The sequence below is a fragment of the Pecten maximus genome, chromosome 12 (genome assembly GCF_902652985.1).
Source record: "Pecten maximus chromosome 12, xPecMax1.1, whole genome shotgun sequence".
Taxonomy (NCBI): Eukaryota; Metazoa; Mollusca; class Bivalvia; order Pectinida; family Pectinidae; genus Pecten; species Pecten maximus.
Genome location: NC_047026.1, coordinates 36,811,290 through 36,836,052, shown reverse-complemented (window position 1 = coordinate 36,836,052; position 24,763 = coordinate 36,811,290). Strand labels below are relative to the sequence as shown.

Sequence of the window (24,763 nt, the reverse complement as noted above, 5' to 3'; positions counted from 1 at the left end):
TTTTGTATATCCATGTACATATATTTACATTTACACTGCAGCCCCACTATATAACTTTACCAAGCTCACTTGGAAGTTATGAGTCCATAACTTCCAAATCTTTATTATGAAGTCATTATTATAGTGACGTCATAATTGTCACGTCGGCGATAACGAAAGGTGGCTGTTGAAAAGGCTGTTCCGTCTTTGACGATAATAATTTGTTCATTCATCGTCGGAGCAAAATTCCTGGATATGGTCTTTAAAAATCGTTGTCAAATGTAAATATAAGCATTGAACTGCTTTCATTTGGAAGTTATGGGCTGATGAATACCAACTGGACAAAGGCAAATTCAACATGAAGCGCTAGCGTGCTTCATTAGATTTGCCTTTGTCCAGTTGGCATTCATCAGCCCATGACTTCCAAATGAAAGCAGTTCAATGCTTAAGTTTCTACAGTCAAAAGCAACTCCATTATCTATCAGGTTTGTTCATTCCCCTAATATTTTAAGGAGTTATGAACTAGTAGTTCTCCCAGATACAAATCCGTACTGCTTCTTAGATAATAAAGAATTGCCTGTAATGTATTCAGTAGTGTGACGTTTTATAATTTCCTAATACTTTACACACGATGGACGTTAAAATGACCGGTCCACGTTGTCCAAAATATAGGTCCTATCGTTGAAATGTTTAGCTCATATCAGTTGTTCGTTTTCATAAAAAGCAGGACAAGCTGATTAAGTAATCGTTTTATCATACCTTTGTGATCTTTTGTCAATCAACGGCGGTATTATTCTGGCGAAACCTGAAAAATATGTAAATGTCTCTTATTTTCACATTTAGAGGATAAGAGATGTAAATTTGACGACCGTTCAATCATACACGTACATGTAAATAAAACAAATAATTTTTCCATTTCGTGTCTAGACAGGTAGGTTGCTCAGATTCATGGTAATTATTTGAATAACATGCAGACATTTTTCCTCGGTAATACTGATGTCGATTTATGTACTTACCAATAATGTTCATCCAAAATGTGCACATTTGTAATTTTACATTTTCCGTGACAGATGGGTTGAGTATCAAGATAATTGTAAAATTTCTATGATAAAGAAAAAGCCACAAATTAGACGACCAAAACATATATGACAACACAAACTTGAGTAATATCACTTACAGCATACATTCTATGATGCATGAATACAACTTTTGATTAGAACAAAACTGATGTTGAATAATGTCCTTGTTTGAAATATGAAAAGATATACGTTCTTTCATAACGGTTTATGATACTTGAATTGTAATTATTGGTGATTGGTTCTTTGGTAAATGTATTTATTTAAGATGCAAAATGTATGAAACTTATTTAGATTTGTTATGAATGAACGCCTATTTTTATGTTTCTGCTTTTCCTTCTGTATTTCGCACCTAGCGACATCGATGAGCCCAAGAAGGACGACAATATGCATGATGCAGTTTCTTTTTTCGTTTGGCATAAATTATATCGATTACTAAACACATTTCAATGTCGTGTTCGCAAGTCTCCTGTGCAATCCTTTTACAAGACATTGTAAACAATATGCAATTTCGCACAGTTTGGAGTTAATTATGAATTAAGTCAACACGCTTCTCAATAGCAGAGGCATCCCGTACCATGATGATTACCCAAGGTGTCTGACCTCAGTATATTGTGAGAAAATAGCTTCTGTCTATCTTTGGCTACAGTTATTGGACGTTTATTGTAGAAGGGAATTACAGGGTAAGATGTAATTAACGTCTCACTAGACTCGCCCTGCCACTACGTGGTTAGATGATTTTTTTTTACAATGCAGAACTATCTTTGATATGCTTTCTTTTTATATCCTGTATGAACAACCAGTATTTATATATCTCATGAGTTATTGAAGGAAAGTTGATTGGTATTCGGTGGCTGATTAAGGCTGACAAGACAGTGATATTTTCATTTTCCTGTTTGGTATGCTGACGATAGAACATTGACGTTTTTTACTGTTATTAACATCTCCGAATCATTGTAAGGGAAAGTGGGGAATATCAGGGGATTACAGGGGTTCAGATTGTCACAGAAAATCATTATATTAGTCCGTGTAAGTTACTATGATCATCAAATAGTCCGGATCTACCCTTGCAACATGTAAATTTGAGCAGAGTAAAAGCAAACGCCCTCGGCATCGATCTACTGGTTCAAGTCGTATATTAAGGTTTGTTCCACGACCTATTGTTAAAATTAATTACAACTGTATGACGTCATCTCCTGGTCATTTTATTGTCATCAAAATGACATCAAAATCCCATTGAGAGTACTCAAATTCCAAGAGGTCAATACTCGATTATTTGGTAGGAAATCAATAATCACTAAACCAGTTAATTACCGAACAAACGCCACACGTACAGTGACCGCTCGCTCATCCATCAAACAATTTCCTGGCGTCAACAACTGTTTATTACAATAACCAATAACCTGACGCTTAGATGGTGCCTGATTTTACAACGTGTATGACGCAAATAATTGATTTTACAGCATGAACATTTTGAGAATATTACATATCACGAGAATTCACAGCACAAAATACATCGCGTTATCCGCCCTTTTCAAAATATTTTCGCGATTCAAATTGACTCTGTTCATCTTTCATTGATTTTTGTTTTGATTTTTTTCATCTAACATTTCAAAATTTTAAATCACGATTAGTCGTTATTATTAGATGGTATATTGTGTATAAGATGTAATATAAACGATTATAGTTTTCAAGATAGGAATCTCGATGGATATCGGTACTTACTTAAAAATAACATAACGATATACGTATTTATTATAGGAACGAATAATAAGGCCTTTCTCAAAGGTTCGGGAATTAAATTGGTCATATATGTTAGATATTCTGGGTAAACCGTCCCCGTAGGGCAGCGGCAGTCATATACATGTGGCGCGAACAATGCAGGTGAAAACAATACCGTTTTAATCTGCATCAATTCGATGTTTGAATTTAATGTAATAATACATGTCAAATGGAAATCGGAAACAAATCTTCTGTTATTTTTGGTGAAGACCCTTCGATGATCTCGTGTGAATTATTCACTGTTTTATGTTATGATTCTAAAATAGTCCGGTGTTTTTCCTACAAGAAACCAACCAGAGATAACCATAATGCGATGTTGTCATTCATTTCAATAGTTTGTACAATATATATTGCATTGTATTCATCTTCGCTCTTTATCTATCATTTTACAGTTTATAGTGTATATATTTAAACATTGAAATGCATCCTGCTGTGCGTTATAGACAATATTAACGCCCATTGTATTACAGGAAAAATGTGAAATAGATATTGTTATTTATCAATGCTGTGTAGAGAAAGTGTAGATTTTCGTAGAAGCATGGAGGATTAATTACCAGACTTCTTATTTACTGACAGTGATAGTACATACATTTTATAAATGTTTTACAATGGCCATAATACATGATAACCGGAGTTGGAATAGACCCAGGGATCAGGTCCCCTAGCCCTACGTCTCTGTGTGAGTCTCTCTCTATCAGTATCTCTCTGTCTGTCTAGTCTCTATCTTGACTGCTTTTTAGACAAAATCAAATTGTGTTTCATCTAGTTTATAGCCGTGTGTGATTTCGTATAAAAGGCACTCGAGATAGAGCCAGAGAGAGACACACACAGGTACTGTCGGAGTGAGCTAGGGACCTGGTTTATCCCCAGGCCGGGATGGCCATACTATTTCACCATGTGATTGTAAATGCATATATGCAATGTATATGCAATGCAAAATATTAAATAAATAACAAGAATAAGAACCAAACGACCAAAGTGGACATTATTCTTTTAAACCATACTACAGACCGATATGAAGAAACAACCATGCTTACATTCCCCAAAATACATACATATTTATGTAGCGGTTCATGTTTTATTTTTCCCCTAATGCAGTGAGCGAATATATTTCCTTTAACCCGTAAACGAATATAGTCTGATACTTTTTAAATTTCCATCCATTACCGCGTAATGAGAAAGGAATTACGACATCATGTGTTTATTACGTCACATTGATATAAATGACATCATGTATTTATTACGTCACATTGATATAAATGACATCATGTGTTTATTACGTCACATTGATATTAATGATGTATTTATAACGTCACATTAATATAAATGACATCATGTATTTATAACGTCACATTGATATAAATGACATTATGTGTTTATGACGTCACATTGATATAAATGACATCATGTGTTTATAACGTCACATTGATATAAATGACATCATGTGTTTATTACGTCACATTGATATAAATGACATCATGTATTTATTACGTCACATTGATGTAAATGACATTATGTGTTTATAACGTCACATTGATATAAATGACATCATGTATTTATAACGTCACATTGATATAAATGACACATGTTTATTACGTCACATTGATATAAATGACATCATGTGTTTATTACGTCACATTGATATACATGACATCATGTATTTATTACGTCACATTGATATAAATGACATCATGTGTTTATAACGTCACATTGATATAAATGACATCATGTGTTTATAACGTCACATTGATATTAATGACCTCATGTGTTTATGACGTCACATTGATATAAATGACACATGTTTATTACGTCACATTGATATAAATGACATCATGTGTTTATTACGTCACATTGATATAAATAACATTATGTGTTTATAACGTCACATTGATATAAATGACATCATGTATTTATAACGTCACATTGATATAAATGACATCATGTGTTTATTACGTCACATTGATGTAAATGACATCATGTATTTATTACGTCACATTGATGTAAATGACATTATGTGTTTATAACGTCACATTGATATAAATGACATCATGTATTTATAACGTCACATTGATATAAATGACACATGTTTATTACGTCACATTGATATAAATGACATCATGTGTTTATTACGTCACATTGATATACATGACATCATGTATTTATTACGTCACATTGATATAAATGACATCATGTGTTTATTACGTCACATTGATATAAATGACATCATGTGTTTATGACGTCACAGTGATATAAATGACATCATGTGTTTATGACGTCACATTGATATAAATGACATCATTTGTTTATGACGTCACATTGATATTAATGACATCATGTGTTTATTACGTCACATTGATATAAATGACATCATGTGTTTATTACGTCACATTGATATAAATTACATTATGTGTTTATAACGTCACATTGATATAAATGACATCATGTGTTTATTACGTTACATTGATATTAATGATGTGTTTATAACGTCACATTGATATTAATGACATCATGTATTTATTACGTCACATTGATATAAATGACATCATGTGTTTATTACGTCACATTGATATAAATGACATCATGTGTTTATGACGTCACAGTGATATAAATGACATCATGTGTTTATGACGTCACATTGATATAAATGACATCATTTTTTATAATGTCACGTTGATAAATTTCAATTTCTACTCAAGTTGGACTCAATGAAACTACCAAACTTAATCTGTTTCATCTGCCCATGAATTTGACCAGATTAACACTGATAAGTGCGTATGAATACCTAGAAAAAATGCTTCCGCGGAACGATTTTACTTTTTCTACATTGTTATTATAAACATGGAATAATTATTAAAATTATCAAATTCATAATGTATTCTTGTATTTTATGAAAGACCAGATGTGCTAAATACTTCTATTTTGACAAAATAATGCTGTTTTTTAATCCTAAAATGGCGGACTATTTTACTCGACCGACTCGACATGCACAATCCGCAACTCCTCGGGCTTTTCCCCATTATCTAGACCGACTTTTTTTATTCGAAAAAAAACCCAATTGAAATATAAGGATTGAATCTTTTGGTCGATTTCATGGGGTCATGAATTGAGTTGCTCTTGAGACAAATTCAACATGAACTGCTTCATGGGGTCATGAATTGAGTTGCTCTTGAGACAAATTCAACATGAACTGCAGTTCATGTTGAATTTGTCTCAAGAGCAACTCAATTCATGACCCCATGAAATCGACCAAATCAAGATTCAATCCTTAAATAAATAACATGTGATCATTACGTCACATTGATATAAATGACATCATGTGTTTATAACGTCACATTGTGGAGGCATTGAAAACTGAGTAATACGCTCGTCATGGAAGACAAGTCTGCATCTAGTGTTTTTTTTTTTTTGTTGTTTTTTTTATTGGACAAAATGCTGTCTTTTTTGTATATTGAGTTCTATGAGAGTTTTATCCGGATGTGTATTTACAGCTTCCACGCTTGTATTATTTCAGACAATACTAGACATTCTGACAATAGCGATGGTGTGTAGCGAGCGATTGAAAACTACTAATTTCATTTTTTAAGTTTATCCGATTCTGTCGAAAATGTCAGACAAGATGATCAAGTACGTTTTCTATCACTGGCTTTCGTATTCATACTTATATTGGGCTTTAGCACCATAGCCTGATACCCTCACTTGCTAGGTTTATGTTAGGGACACTGCAATGTCAATGTTTATACTGTACCACGGTATGTCTCTCTCTATCGGTATTTCTGTACAAGGACTGTATAGGATGAAGGAAATGAGTATTTCTCGTGGTGATAGTCACCGCTCGTGTTTCCACACGCGGCATTAGGTCTATTGACAGCGATCACCACTGGAAAGCATTTTAATGCTATACAACTTCATTAAGATGAGCGGGTTTTTACGTTAAATGGACGGATTTCGGAGGTATTATTTTGAAACGGAGTTCTAAATGAGATTTACTGCTGGTCCGATCAATGTCCAGGAGACTATTAACTTAACGACGAAAACGGTTTGATAGCCGGACATGTGTGGGGGTCGGTCAAACCGGATATATAAGGAAATCGGCGTGGGCAACAGTCTTTAATGAAATTGTTTCCGATTTTCGGGGATCAAACTTTGCACTTTGTCTTAATTAAGAACAGTACTAACATGCCCGTGTAATGTTGGTTACTACAGAAACCATGCATGCAATCTTATCATCAAAATCGTTGCAAAAGTTTTAATATTATTCGTAATGAATTCGTTAACTATTTTACATTGTAAATATAGCTACAATCGTACGTATATCATATCTTGCACGCACTGTGTCGACACGTGCAGTACCATGTCGTGTAACGTTGCGCGATCCCATAACTGTAAGTAATACACTCAGTTAAAATCGTATTCATTCGAGTAAGAGGAGCAATGTAATATTAACTACATGTCAAATCATTAATATGAAACGGGATCAAACAGATGATGGCTCGTCAGCGATGATCTGTACCATAGTGTTAGAAAAAGAAATAGATCGAAAATGTTACAAATATGGCATTGGTGCAAATAATGTAGATCGAAAAAAAAATAAAAAATTCGAACTATGCCACTATTCATTATTTTTCATCTTATTGAACACTTCAAAACATATTATGAATAAAAAACCGTCCGATTATTGTATTGCTGTATATAATGCCATTAAAAAGTATACGAATGTTTCCTCTGGAAACAGTTTCAGTAAAGTATTTAGACAGGAGCAACATGTACAATTGGATCATGTTGTTGTCTTTTACACGTTTTTGTACCCCAGTCTATTGAGGGGGAGTATGTTACGTGCATGTTTTCTATATAAATTTGTCGATTTTAGGCGACGAAAGTGAAAACATTTTGATATTTACTCGATATACCAAGCTTTTGATGAGTTATTTCCAAAAGAAATCCGTATGTTAATTAAATATCATTGGCTGTTAAGCAATATTTAAACTAGCTGATAAGTATACTTCTGTTTAATCTTGAATATACTACTGTGATATTCAACGCAACAAAAAACAAAAGAACAAAATACTTTTTTATTTTCTGCGATGATGCTGCTTATGGATCTCTTAACTACATGGCTTTGGATGATGGGACGAATGTATTAATACACGTTGTATTACATTCAAAGGATATTGACAACATCACACAATGTCAGAAAACGGAAGCAGCGTGAAAAAGGAATTTAGATTCGCAAGCGACAAGAAAATTGCATTAGAATTCCCCAGGAATAGTAAACATTACAACGACATTTTACTTCATATTCAAAACATTCGGAAATGGAATTAAGCAGAGATGTGGTAGGTTGGGGCGGCAGGCAGCTAACGTCGTCTATATAACGTACGAGGTAATGCAGTAATGTAATTTAGCCCTAACATTAGACCGAGACTGTTGTGATTAGTAGCCGGGCCTCCCAGGGTGCCATGGTATTTCACTCGGCTCTTCCTTTTAACCCCCAGCGGTAGGTAGGACGTGGTCACTAGAAGCAAGGTATTAGCGTAAGTTGTACATTATCAAAGGTAGAATAGCATGATTCCCTTGCGTTGTTGTATCGGTGGCATTTGATACTTTATGTTAACCTTTTTAAACAAAGATTAAGATTGCATGATTGAATTCACTGGAAGCACAGTTTTCTAGTGGTAGAACGTAAGACTACGTGAACGAAGGTCGCTAGTTCGAGCCTTGCAGGGGCGCTTTGTTATATCCTGAACAAGATTCTTTACCCCTTTGTGTTGCAGTCGACTCAACTGTAGATGAGTTCGTTGTAGAGCTGTGCAACACATGTCGTGTGTTAGTACCGAAATAGCAGCTCCGGCTGTAAGCTCCCCAGGGAGCAAGGAAGACATTGGCTTAAGGCCCAGTAACCACGGATAATAATTTGTGAACGACTTTGATACGGTTATTTATTACATTTTTACCAGTGAAATATCAAAAAATATTCATTCTATAAAAGTGATATTTTTCACTAATAGCACTGTTGCTGATTTGACCATTCAAATTAATGATTAGAAAAATACCAAAATAATTGACCAATCAGAAAGCCCGACATATATGTCAGCACCTGGACAGGGGGAACTACTTTTTTGTATGTAAACTTTCGCTGTAGGCCTAGTTAGCATACGGGGTGGGTTTTTCGTTGATAAAAAATGTAATAAACAGAATATCTAACAGTGTCTTCAGTAATACTAAATATATTTCACGAGTGGGGTTAATATTTTGATATTTTTCACGAGTGCGCAAAAATGCAAAAACACGAGGATAGATATCCTCTATATGTTGCTGTGTTATATATAGCGTTATACAAAACTCCACATTATGATTATTGTTGTTATCATTATTAAAACGCGTAGCTTATGTTTGTCAATCTGCTAATGTGGTATATTCGACCACCTGATTCTGCATTAGAACATTTGCACGAGATTTTACCGTCGGAACAGCCTATTTACTTCGAGCTAAGCGGGGTGTTTGGATTATTAGAGTTTGGAATAACGAGATTTGGCTGTACTTTTAATTATCAACATTGTTTAATCTCCCTTTATATGAGGTATGATTTCATGAAATCAATTGCATTTCTATGAACAAGTTATACAGGATGTACATCGATGTTGCCGACCCAGTATCCTTCAATGGAAGAACATATTTGCTGAGTATCCTACTATAACATCATTTTTCTCGATTGAGACGGTGTGGTATGCTCTCTTCGATAAAGTTTGTCATCGTCCGCCGATCGAAGGACTAGCTTGGTGATCGGGACAGGCTCTCCACAGTATACATGAAAGTGTACGTAGTGCATTTACATACATATCTAGCACTAATCAACCCAATTCTGTCATACACGCAAATCAGTCTATGTTCATATAATTGGACGGGCACAATGTTCCGTACAGGATGCGATTACCAAGAAATGAATCTCTCCGTTATTGAACAGTGCAATGAGGGCGGAAATGGGGGAATGGCAATTATTGTGGAAATGGACTAGTAATCATGTGATTTGAGGGGGGAGGATAATTTCAAGTTGTCTATTATAGGGAGGTATATTATGGAGATACGAAGCAGACACATGTGTTTTAGTGGTGAAGACTAAAGACAGCTACAGTCTCCGCCGCCCGTGATCAACAAATTACAAAACCAACTGGCTTTTCATTTAATTAGTGCAATACTGTTTTACGACCGTATAATGATCGCCGGGCGATCAATTACATCTTCTCGGTAACGTTGATTCTTCCTCATTTGGCCTTAAAACGGTGCGAAGCGCTTATAAATAGTCAAAATGCTGGAGTTTAGTCGATTCACATAATTTACAAGTGGAATCGATATCACACATTATTTCACGAAAGATCTTTTTAAATGATAATAAATAATAACATTAATATTAAAAAAATATGTATTTGTATTTCATTATTTACAATTTTAAAGGATGTACACATATGGACATATGTCAAGATGGGGACATGCATGTTTCCCTTCTGGTTAAATGATGCCTTTTATAGAACATACCATGTGACCCATAATCGAACCGCATTCCGACCATATTTCAGCCACTGTCCGAAAGGTTTGACAATTGTTTGCGTGGATAGTATGGTTCACGTGAAGGTTACATTTTAATTACACATAGAGAGTATGATGATGATGTCTAGACAAACTTGTAACAACGGGAGTGCTAAGCTTTTCATGTCTGGAGGGGTGTTTGTTATTAGAAGACCTACTTGCCTAGTTCAAGTGAAGGTTACATTTGTAATTACCAAAACTGTGAGTTTGCTGTATAATGCTGAGTCGACAAACTTCTAGCCATGAAATATCAACTCAGATTTCTAATCAAATGGTGTCTTTTTTAGAACACTTAGCATGACCTTAATGTGACCTCATCATGCTGAGATCTAAGATGGAACCTAGATGAACCTCTGGGATGGTCCCCTGGGATGGGACTGGGATGGGCCCCTGGGATGGGACTGGGATGAGCCCCAATTCTTCTATTCATATATAAGATGAGACCCAGAGATGGGACTAAGAGGGGTCTCAAGATAAGACTGGGATGAGCCCTTTGGATGGGACTGGGATGAGCCCCTGTGATGGGACTGGGATGAGCCCCTGGGATGGGACTGGGATGAGCCCCAATACTTCCATTCATATACAAGATGAGACCCAGAGATGGGACTGGGAGGGGTCTCAAGATGAGACCGGGATGAGCCCTTTGGATGGGACCAGGATGGGATGGGACCAGGATGAGCCCTTTGGATGGGACCAGGATGGGATGGGACCGGGATGAGCCCTTTGGATGGGACCAGGATGGGATGGGACCGGGATGAGCCCTTTTGATGGGACCAGGATGGGATGGGACCAGGATGGGATGGGACCGGGATGAGCCCTTTTGATGGGACCAGGATGGGATGGGACCGGGATGGGATGGGACTGGGATGAGCCCTTTGGATGGGACCAGGATGGGATGGGACCGGGATGAGACTCAATGCCCTCAAAACATAACTACTTGTACACATATGGACATATGTCAAGATGAGGACATGCGTGTTTCCCTTTGTTATAATTAACAATATCATGTCATTACTGAAATATTTAGCTATTGATCGCTGATATGGAAGTCTTCAAAAATGAGAGTGAATGTAACTAAAGTCATTTCTAGATCAGCGTTCGCGAACTCTACGTGATATAGAAGTACATTCAATATTTTCCTTTCTCCAAACACAGGAATTCACTGAGACGTTCGCGTACAAAAGATGTACTTCGGGTTATATATATATCCATCAAATATAACATATCCAAATTGAACGCCGTGATATTTCAAATTAACAATTTGACAATGTTAGAGTTGATACATGGGAAATATATATTAACAGTGAATGAAAAAAAAAAATCATTGTTTTCTTAGACTAAACACAAATTTCATAAATTATCGAACTGATCAAATAAATTGGGGCCATCTGTCAGACGTCAGCGCGATATATTTAAACAAGATGCTATATGACTATTGTAGGGGAGGCAACTGTCATTAGAAACCGGTAAACTCCTCTAAAGCATATACACACTTTCGTTTCCCAGTGTCGTCTTTTGTATCTCAGAGACCTATATACTAGTATATAGGTCTCTGTGTATCTCAAGGCGTAAGTGATATTTCCATAACTGAATCATCTTTTAACACGCTCTTTTCATTTCATATCATATTTTACACTATGTCAACGATAGATCGAACCGATTATCGTTGAGGTCGTCGCACAAAGCAAAAAAGTTTAATGATTCATTGAAAAAGAACAAAAGTTTGATGACGTCAAACAATGAAAAAAGGTCGATGACTTCACTAAAAAAAAGAACAAAAGTTTAATGATGTCAACCAAAAATTTAAAAAGCTAAATGACGTCAAACACAAAGTACAAAAAAATAACAACGTCAAACACAAAGTACAGAAGTTCAAAAACGTCAGAAAAACAATAAAACATTGATATTTACACTTGAGATGTGGTGGTAATTATGATTTAATGCAATACGATCAAAGGCATATATATTAATGAGATGAATTGTCAGTTCACAAAAAAAATCAAATAAACAACCAAAAAAAGATGTCTATGTATTTGAATGAAAATTGTAAAACATGCTGATTGCATTGTTTTCTTTCCGAACTATTTTGTTGGCGTCAGGCATCAATGACACCACGGCAGCGCCATCTAGATGTTTTCCTATTAATTAGGCTGTTCCATTAAGCTGACTGCTGTCACAAAGATGTGTATAAAGTGATTTCTTTTTATATAAAAAAAAGTCCATAGTATTCAAGTGTTAATATAAAGATCTTTTTTTTTATTTCATGTAGTTGCATCGAAGTGTATTTACTTTGGAGTAATTACATATTCTTTGCTGAGCAAAAGATCAACATGTTAAAAGTGTACTTACCCCAATTTAATACACTGCGATGCAACTACAAAAAATAATAATCAATCCTTAAATGACGTCACACAAAAAAGATAACACAAATTGATCATGTGAGTGTCTCTTTGTTGATAAGCTGCTGCTAAGTCACACCGATCTTAAGTGGTTTTCGATATGCTGTCTGTCGTCATAACAACACACAGCAAGATTAACATTTACCTGTTTCTTGTCAATATCAATGCCCAATTACACTTGTCGCAAAACCGACCAAATTTAGTAAAGAAATACTTGAAACCAACTTAAAATGTGTATAAAAATAAGTAAAAACCTACTTAAATGTGTATAAAATACGTGAAACCAACCTAAAATATATAGAAATACGTGAAACAGACCTAAATTGTCTGAAAACAGTGATATTTGTAAAACATTTTTGCATGCTAAGTCAGAAATAACTTTATTTGTACTGTCAGCGACATATCGTTTAGTCAGGGATTTGTAAAAACAAGTGACATTGACTAATTAACACAATTTAGATGTAACAAAGATATAATACGTTACCAGACAATTCTAGCACATAAAACAATTTAGAAAACATTATCTCTGTAGAAACGCTCAGGAAACACTCGTATAATTTCGTGCATCGTACATGTTTAAGACGACTTCAAATGTAATCGCTATTGCGTGACATCTCTTATCAGGCCAAATGACGTTATGTTAGAACACTATCAACCCGATGACGAATTTTACTTTAAGAGAAACTCCATAATCAGACTTTTCGCGCGTTTGTATTTTTATTGAATTTTTATAAAAGTTGAAACTAATTTAAAGACAAAAACATCAAAAGAAATTCAATATTGTACTCTGTGTTGCCATGGAATGCTAAATAAGATATGCTTAAAGCATCGCAAGTAACAGCTAATTAGTGATAAGGCAAGAAAACAAACAACCAAAGCGTCTTTTGCTATCAGAGGATGCCGATATGGTTATGGCATAGAACAGTTCAAACACCACTATATCAACAGCAAATATCTTATTTCTTGTTAAATCTTTCATCGCAAACTTTCGTGTCAAACCATTATCACGCCGTATCTCTCCCAAACTTCAGCATATTATTGTGTAAGTTGGGACACACGGAATCAACATTTAGACATGTAGGAAATACGTTTTTATCTAGAACATATATTGCAATATACTGCCCTTATCATGTATAGTGTGTATCCAGAACATTATTCCAACATACTTCCCCTATCATGTATAGTGTGTATCCAGTACATATATTATAACATACTGCCCTTATCATGTATAGTGTGTATCCTGTACATATATTATAACATACTGCCCCTATCATATACATGTATAGTGTGTATCCAGTATATATATTATAACATACTGCCCCTATCATGTATAGTGTGTATCAAGTACATATATTATAACATACTGCCCCTATCATGTATAGTGTGTATCCAGAACATTATTCCAACATACTGCCCCTATCATGTATAGTGTGTATCAAGTACATATATTATAACATACTGCCCCTATCATGTATAGTGTGTATCAAGTACATATATTATAACATACTGCCCCTATCATGTATAGTGTGTATCCAGAACATTATTCCAACAAACTGCCCCTATCATGTATAGTGTGTATCCAGTACATATATTATAACATACTGCCCCTATCATGTATAGTGTGTATCCAGTACATATATTATAACATACTGCCCCTATCATGTATAGTGTGTATCCAGTACATATATTATAACATACTGCCCCTATCATATATAGTGTGTATCAAGTACATATATTATAACATACTGCCCTTATCATGTATAGTGTGTATCCAGTACATATATTATAGCATACTGCCCCTATCATGAATAGCGTGTATCAAGTACAAATATTATAACATACTGCCCCTATCATGTATAGTGTGTATCCAGTACATATATTATAGCATACTGCCCCTATCATGTATAGTGTGTATCCAGTACATATATTATAACATACTGCCCTTATCATGTATAGTGTGTATCCAGTACATATATTATAACATACTGCCCTTATCATGTATAGTGTGTATCCAGTACATATATTATAACATACTGCCCTTATCATGTATAGTGTGTATCCAGTACATATATTATAACATACTGCCCTTATCATGTATAGTGTGTATCCAGTACATATATTATAACATACTGCCCTTATCATGTATAGTGTGTATCCAGTACATATATTATAACATACTGCCCCTATCATGTATAGTGTGTATCCAGTACATATATTCTAACATACTGCCCCTATCATATACATGTATAGTGTGTATCCAGTACATATATTATAACATACTGCCCCTATCATATACATGTATAGTGTGTATCCAGTATATATATTATAACATACTGCCCTTATCATGTATAGTGTGTATCCAGTATATATATTATAGCATACTGCCCCTATCATGAATAGCGTGTATCAAGTACAAATATTATAACATACTGCCCCTATCATGTATAGTGTGTATCCAGTACATATATTATAGCATACTGCCCCTATCATGTATAGTGTGTATCCAGTACATATATTATAACATACTGCCCTTATCATGTATAGTGTGTATCCAGTACATATATTATAACATACTGCCCTTATCATGTATAGTGTGTATCCAGTACATATATTATAACATACTGCCCCTATCATGTATAGTGTGTATCCAGTACATATATTCTAACATACTGCCCTTATCATATACATGTATAGTGTGTATCCAGTATATATATTCTAACATACTGCCCCTATCATATACATGTATAGTGTGTATCCAGTACATATATTCTAACATACTGCCCCTATCATATACATGTATAGTGTGTATCCAGTATATATATTATAACATACTGCCCTTATCATGTATAGTGTGTATCCAGTACATATATTATAACATACTGCCCTTATCATGTATAGTGTGTATCCAGTACATATATTATAGCATACTGCCCCTATCATGTATAGTGTGTATCAAGTACATATATTATAACATACTGCCCCTATCATGTATAGTGTGTATCCAGTACATATATTATAGCATACTGCCCCTATCATGTATAGTGTGTATCCAGTACATATATTATAACATACTGCCCTTATCATGTATAGTGTGTATCCAGTACATATATTATAACATACTGCCCTTATCATGTATAGTGTGTATCCAGTACATATATTATAACATACTGCCCCTATCATGTATAGTGTGTATCCAGTACATATATTCTAACATACTGCCCCTATCATATACATGTATAGTGTGTATCCAGTATATATATTCTAACATACTACCCCTATCATATACATGTATAGTGTGTATCCAGTACATATATTCTAACATACTGCCCCTATCATATACATGTATAGTGTGTATCCAGTATATATATTATAACATACTGCCCTTATCATGTATAGTGTGTATCCAGTACATATATTATAACATACTGCCCTTATCATGTATAGTGTGTATCCAGTACATATATTATAACATACTGCCCCTATCATGTATAGTGTGTATCCAGTACATATATTATAACATACTGCCCCTATCATGTATAGTGTGTATCCAGTACATATATTATAGCATACTGCCCCTATCATGTATAGTGTGTATCAAGTACATATATTATAACATACTGCCCCTATCATGTATAGTGTGTATCCAGTACATATATTATGACATACTGCCCCTATCATGTATAGTGTGTATCCAGTACATATATTCTAACATACTGCCCCTATCATGTATAGTGTGTATCCAGTACATATATTATAACATACTGCCCCTATCATATATAGTGTGTATCAAGTACATATATTATAACATACTGCCCTTATCATGTATAGTGTGTATCCAGTACATATATTATAGCATACTGCCCCTATCATGAATAGCGTGTATCAAGTACAAATATTATAACATACTGCCCCTATCATGTATAGTGTGTATCCAGTACATATATTATAGCATACTGCCCCTATCATGTATAGTGTGTATCCAGTACATATATTATAACATACTGCCCTTATCATGTATAGTGTGTATCCAGTACATATATTATAACATACTGCCCTTATCATGTATAGTGTGTATCCAGTACATATATTATAACATACTGCCCTTATCATGTATAGTGTGTATCCAGTACATATATTATAACATACTGCCCCTATCATGTATAGTGTGTATCCAGTACATATATTCTAACATACTGCCCCTATCATATACATGTATAGTGTGTATCCAGTATATATATTCTAACATACTGCCCCTATCATATACATGTATAGTGTGTATCCAGTACATATATTCTAACATACTGCCCCTATCATATACATGTATAGTGTGTATCCAGTATATATATTATAACATACTGCCCTTATCATGTATAGTGTGTATCCAGTACATATATTATAGCATACTGCCCCTATCATGAATAGCGTGTATCAAGTACAAATATTATAACATACTGCCCCTATCATGTATAGTGTGTATCCAGTACATATATTATAGCATACTGCCCCTATCATGTATAGTGTGTATCCAGTACATATATTATAACATACTGCCCTTATCATGTATAGTGTGTATCCAGTACATATATTATAACATACTGCCCCTATCATGTATAGTGTGTATCCAGTACATATATTCTAACATACTGCCCCTATCATATACATGTATAGTGTGTATCCAGTATATATATTCTAACATACTGCCCCTATCATATACATGTATAGTGTGTATCCAGTACATATATTCTAACATACTGCCCCTATCATATACATGTATAGTGTGTATCCAGTATATATATTATAACATACTGCCCTTATCATGTATAGTGTGTATCCAGTACATATATTATAACATACTGCCCTTATCATGTATAGTGTGTATCCAGTACATATATTATAGCATACTGCCCCTATCATGTATAGTGTGTATCAAGTACATATATTATAACATACTGCCCCTATCATGTATAGTGTGTATCCAGTACATATATTATAGCATACTGCCCCTATCATGTATAGTGTGTATCCAGTACATATATTATAACATACTGCCCTTATCATGTATAGTGTGTATCCAGTACATATATTATAACATACTGCCCTTATCATGTATAGTGTGTATCCAGTACATATATTATAACATACTGCCCCTATCATGTATAGTGTGTATCCAGTACATATATTCTAACATACTGCCCCTATCATATACATGTATAGTGTGTATCCAGTATATATATTCTAACATACTACCCCTATCATATACATGTATAGTGTGTATCCAGTACATATATTCTAACATACTGCCCCTATCATATACATGTATAGTGTGTATCCAGTATATATATTATAACATACTGCCCTTATCATGTATAGTGTGTATCCAGTACATATATTATAACATACTGCCCTTATCATGTATAGTGTGTATCCAGTACATATATTATAACATACTGCCCCTATCATGTATAGTGTGTATCCAGTACATATATTATAACATACTGCCCCTATCATGTATAGTGTGTATCCAGTACATATATTATAGCATACTGCCCCTATCATGTATAGTGTGTATCAAGTACATATATTATAACATACTGCCCCTATCATGTATAGTGTGTATCCAGTACATATATTATGACATACTGCCCCTATCATGTATAGTGTGTATCCAGTACATATATTCTAACATACTGCCCCTATCATGTATAGTGTGTATCCAGAACATTATCCCAACATACTGCCCCTATCATGTATAGTGTGTATCAAGTACATATATTATAACATACTGCCCCTATCATGTATAGTGTGTATCCAGTACATATATTATAGCATACTGCCCTTATCATGTATAGTGTGTATCAAGTACATATATTATAACATACTGCCCCTATCATGTATAGTGTGTATCCAGTACATATATTATAACATACTGCCCCTATCATGTATAGTGTGTATCCAGAACATATATTATAACATACTGCCCCTATCATGTATAGTGTGTATCCAGTACATATGTTATAACATACTGCCCCTATCATGTATAGTGTGTATCCAGTACATATATTCTAACATACTGCCCCTATCATGTATTGTGTGTATCAAGTACATATATTATAACATACTGCCCGTATCATGTATAGTGTGTATCCAGTACATATATTATAACATACTGCCCCTATCATGTATAGTGTGTATCAAGTATATATATTCCAACATACTGCCCCTATCATGTATAGTGTGTATCCAGTACATATATTATAACATACTGCCCCTATCATGTATAGTGTGTATCCAGTACATATATTATAACATACTGCCCTTATCATGTATAGTGTGTATCCAGTACATAGATTATAACATACTGCCCCTATCATGTATAGTGTGTATCAAGTACATATATTATAACATACTGCCCCTATCATATATAGTGTGTATCGTTAAGGCAGTTTGTTCGTCATGCTGCCAGATTATGTAGCTTTATACATTTTGTAGTGAAGTTTTATATCCATTTATTGACAAATGCTTATATGCTGCCTAATTAACATTTACTCAATGGAACTCCAGTTCCCGCAGATACCGTGGTTTACGTTTACAGCCTTTTGTTATAGCTGGACAATTTAAGTTGAAAAGCAAAGGTTTTTATTGAAGATTGAAGCTGTAATTATATTGATATATGATGTTGTCATATTTATGTTGCATATCAATATGCTGTATTCACCATATTATGCTTCCTTTTAAAATTGCTTTGCGTCATGTATTCTACTCTGGCATGATAGTTTAGATTTCCATTAACAGTAAATATCAATATCTCAGGGAATTTGATTAATAATATATATCACCTTGATGTTGCAGACTCTACGATGCTTCTTCAGTGACGGGACACAATTTACGGATCAGTGACGAGGTAATCACCATGGCCGGTTACATGACTAATACAACAGAGGGTCCGTACGACATGATCGAACTGAATGCCCTGGACTCATATGAAGGTTCCACCTCAAATCATGCACTGAATCATACACAAGACGATGGCGTGTCTGCCTTAGTAGTATTCAGCAAACGCTATGCACCACTCCATGGATACATCAGTGTCTTCGTTTGCGTCTTCGGAATCATTGCTAACGTTGCAAATATAGTAGTACTTACGCGTAAAAATATGATAACAACGACCAACATTGTCCTCACGTGGCTAGCCGTCACTGATTCCATGAAAATGCTGGATTATCTGCCTTTTGTGACCTACTTTTATATCTTAAAGGACAATGATTTGGATTATTTCTCCTCGCGGAGTTACAGTTGGATGTGTTTTCTGTTGTTCCACGCCAGTTTCAGTATAGTTTGTCACACTGTGGCGATATGGTGTACCATTGTACTGGCCATCATGCGATTCCTCATCATTTGGTTCCCAGCCAAGGGGTCTATGTGGTGTAGTCATCGCCGTGCTAAGATTTCTATCGGAGTCGTTTACGTATCTGTCGTCATCATTTGTATTCCAAACTTCATGATGAATACGATGGAGGTATCGCTCCATAACGTTACGGACGTACACGGTAACACGTATACAGACGTCATATACCATTCAAATGTACGGAAGGAGGGAGTGTTTTCTGTGGTCAGTAATATAAATTTTTATATCCAGGCTCTCCTGGTCAAACTTGTCCCGTGTGTTACGCTGACCATATTCACTGTGCTGCTTATCTACGCCATGCACAAAGCTTATAAGAAGCGTATGGCACTGAAAAACCAAGGGAAGAAAGAGGAATCGGATCGTCATCATGAACATAACCGAACCACGGGCATGTTACTGGCCGTTGTGGTCCTATTCCTCATCACTGAACTTCCACAGGGCATGCTCACTCTTCTTATCATCTTCATTCCATCGATACAGACCACTGTTTACAACCCTTTGGGGGACGTGCTCGATATCGTAGCCCTTTGTAACAACGCTATCAACTTCGTACTCTATTGTAGTATGAGCACGCTATTTCGAGACACATTTGTCCGAATATTTTGTAATTGTTGTCCGAAAAATCGTCCAGGTTGGTCAAAGACGAAACTTATCACGAACGGAAATGGTAGAAAATATAACTCAACTCAAGATGGCACCACAGCTACGGATGTGTAGATAGTCAATGGCAGACGCAAATGTCTTGATATATACAGGAATTTAACAAGAGGACAACAACAATGGAAAACTGCCGTTAAAGAAACATTCAAATTTTACTTGTATATAAAACAAATGATTTATCGAGGTTGACCTAGTAGCATCGCCATGTGAACTATAGATGTATTTCTTGAATCCTCAATAATTATCTTTAAACCAAGTATTAGTCTTTCCTCAATTGTCCAGAATGATGTCAGTTTATGTCTCGTCTTGGGGCAAGTATATTCTAAGAATAAGTAAATTTTGGTGTATCCTCAGTTTAGTCATAGACTTCTATGAATGAAGCAACACGAGGTTTCTAAATAGAGAAGTTATCACTTCAATAGAAATATTATTGGATAGTTGTTCATTCACAAGGACACCACAAACAAACAAGTTAAGTCCACAGTTCATATAACGTCAATGGAATATTTTATGTGTGGAAGAAACTGCACGATTTTGCATTTGATTATCAAAACGCAAATTTGTTGCTGGATGGATTACTACACATCTAACCATTATATGGTCGTTATACATTGTATACTAGCTGTACATCCAGTCTAAGAACCAATGTGTCTTAACTGACAAACTTTTACTCTTACAAAAACATAGCTTCAATTGTACAACACCTTAAAATATTGAATGTAACAGCTGTATCGATTGGCGATAAATCATTACGTAGGATAGGTATGATCACCATAAAAACTGACATGTATGTCAGCATCATTTACTGGTGCAACACATGTATACAATTGTTATAGCATTAAGAAGTAAGGTTAAATGTGGAACTCAAATAACAAAGACATACTATATAACAGCACTGAGAAACTTTTTGTCTTGCAGGTCAGAACGTCATCATGGCACATGATATACCACACAGCTGATGAGCTCTCTCGAGCAATAAGTGTACATATAGCTTTGTTTATTTTATCGTGGTGATTTTGTCGTGGTATGCACATACTGGCCTGTACCAAGCACATTGCATCTGGTTTTATTCCTAACATTGATAGTAAAATTGCATTGAAATTTGATTTCATGAACCATTGTAATTAATTAAATAAATTCATATTTATTGCCAACGAACATTTGTAATTAGATATCATCATTCATGATAAAATACCGTTGGTCTTGTGAATACTTGCTTTTATCGTTATTTATCAAAAGAGTAATTAACATGACGGTGCGTACAGGAATGGACAAAAGCCTCGTAGGAAAGTGGAATACGGATGTACCATTAGGTTTCCCGTCAGGAAGACTTTTGAGTTATATAACTAAGGTGATGTAAAATTTGGCAATAGATATACAATTTTTATGCCAAAAAGACATCAACCTTAACCTTTTTGAATACAGGTTTATTTATTTGAATGGATATTAATTTTTCTGATGATAGAGAGTACAAAATTTTGCAGGATTTTGAAAAATTGAATAATGAAAATAAACGTCATGGGGGTAATTAAATGAGACTGGTGTAACTATAATAGAATATCTAGAGTTATAACATCCATGAATACATTATCAGAATCCGGTACCATCTTGACGCCAGGAACGTCGAAATCATTCAATGATAAATATTCTTATTACATATTTCATCTCGCGTCTTCCTCAGAACACTGTAGCAATGTCTCTACAGAGAAATTCCTGTGACATATCAAACAAAAGTTAAGGTAAAAAAACAGTTTAAAAACTGACAATTTCCCTGGATTCAGGATGGTTTCTTCTTTACGTTCAAGATCATCTCTAATGTACATGCACCTACTCCTGATTTCAGCCATGTTGGGTCCATTGTCATTACCATTCACACTTCATGTGCTACTTTGTAGAATAAAATGCATAGTAATACTAACTAAAGAGTTATGCTGTTTTTTCTATTACAGATTAGTTTATTACAATATCATTCACAAAGTAAATAACATCAAAATCAAGCATGGAAAAGACAAATCTCAGTGACATTTGCAGAAAAAAAGCCAAGAATAAAATCAAAGGCCTGAAAGGCCTGTTGGTCGGATAGACTTAAATGACTTCAGCTGTTAATATAACTTCATAAAACTTCCGAACAACACTCAGAATTATGGTAAAAGAAATTCACAATTCAACTTCTAAATGGCAGACTGGTAAGGAATGAATGGTAACGACTGCTCTATTTAATGAAAGTTATATAGATAATCAAGACATTGGATTCAACAACAAGAGATGCATCAAAACGGATTATTATGCGTGTTACCCTCTATGCTGCACTGAAAATAATAAACAACCAGCAACAACTGTTCTAAGTATAAATGTTGAGTATTAGTTATAAGTATTCTACAGACATTGGTAACACGTATGGCCTGAGTATCGAGCTTACACGTTACCCCTTCCAAGGCCACACCAGGACTGACTCTATCAGGGCCTGTTCACCCAGTCTAAGCATACATAGCAATTATAATGATTAAAATGACATGGATGGGGTGTCAGCTAATGAGATACTGTGATAAAGGTCCGGCCGCATCAGCATGGGATACCTGACACCTTTGGTAGCTCCATTTGGCTGTCTGATACCTTAATGGCAGGGATCACCAGACTCTGGTGGTCACAGATAACACTGACCATGTAATTGACCCTGAGGTCAATTTCTCCTTATTAACAACATGCATATACTAAGTATCCTTAAAAGTTCAAGGATCCAATACAGTATTGATCATTTATATACATGTATATAATATTCAACTAGTTCCAAATATGCTTTGCTTCACAATTGCCCTTTGGCATTAAATTGACAATAAAGAATGCAGTATTTATATCCTAGTGAATTATCTTTATAAGCACATATCAATTTAATAAATTGTTGCTGTTATTTGAATTAATGCTTTTCATGTGGTTCAAATACATGTATACTGTACCTAGCAAATTTCACCAAAATACATGTATATGTAGTTGTATTATTACATTATACTTATAAACTTATTAACTGATCAATAATACATAATTAAATAAAAACAATATTAGCAATTCACCGAATTCTTAAATTGACAAATACTTTATCAATAATTATATATTTTATTGATGTCGCTGTAGGAACAGTTTCATGTAGCCTTGATTCAATCTAGTCACATCATACTCGAGTTTATTACATTTTTACCAGTGAAATATCAAAAATTATTCATTCTATAAAAGTGATATTTTTCACTAGTGAAGAATATCATATTTTTCACTAGTGAAAAATATCACTTTTGCAGATTTGACCAATCAAATTAATGATTAGAAAATACCAAAATAATTGACCAATCAGAAAGCCCGACATATATGTCAGCACCTGGACAGGGGAAACTACTTTTTTTGTTTATAAATTATCGCTGTAGTCCTAGTTAGCATACGGGGTAGGGTTTTCGTTGATAAAAAATGAAATAAACAGAATATCTAACAGTGTCTTCAGTAAAACCAAATATATTACTGAAGACACTGTTAGATATCCTCTATATCTTGACACCACTAGCCCGGAATGTTATTCTGGGACAGTGTTCCTAATTGAAATTAATGTCTTTTCAAGGTGATAAAGCAGATTCAATTTCAATTTCAATTTCTGTATTAACTGTGGGCCATATTGCCCATTAGCACATATTATAATATACAAAGTCGTAATATACGTGAACAGCAATAGAAATTACAAAGTGGAGAACGAGTTCAGAGTTTGTACATATAGCCAGGATCGTATTGGCTTCGAAAATAAGATTTGCATGATACAATTCACTGACATAAGTTATTCACGCACCCTAACAAACCCACAGTGTTACACTAGCTGGCCTAGTACGTATACGGTGACACGTGTT

General features: G+C 34.7%; 1 protein-coding gene across 8 annotated transcripts in view; it reads left to right on the top strand.

The window, feature by feature from the left end:
• The window catches only part of LOC117339363 (sex peptide receptor-like), a 70,595-nt gene extending 47,795 nt beyond the window's left edge, over positions 1-22,800 (top strand). For all 8 annotated transcript variants that reach the window (XM_033900910.1, XM_033900906.1, XM_033900907.1 and 5 more), the window contains one exon: positions 19,667-22,800. In XM_033900910.1, the coding sequence (XP_033756801.1) occupies positions 19,728-20,939 (1,212 nt within the window). In that variant the 5' untranslated portion in view covers positions 19,667-19,727 and the 3' untranslated portion in view covers positions 20,940-22,800. The remainder of the gene's footprint in view (positions 1-19,666) is intronic.
• The last annotated feature ends 1,963 nt before the right edge of the window (positions 22,801-24,763 follow it).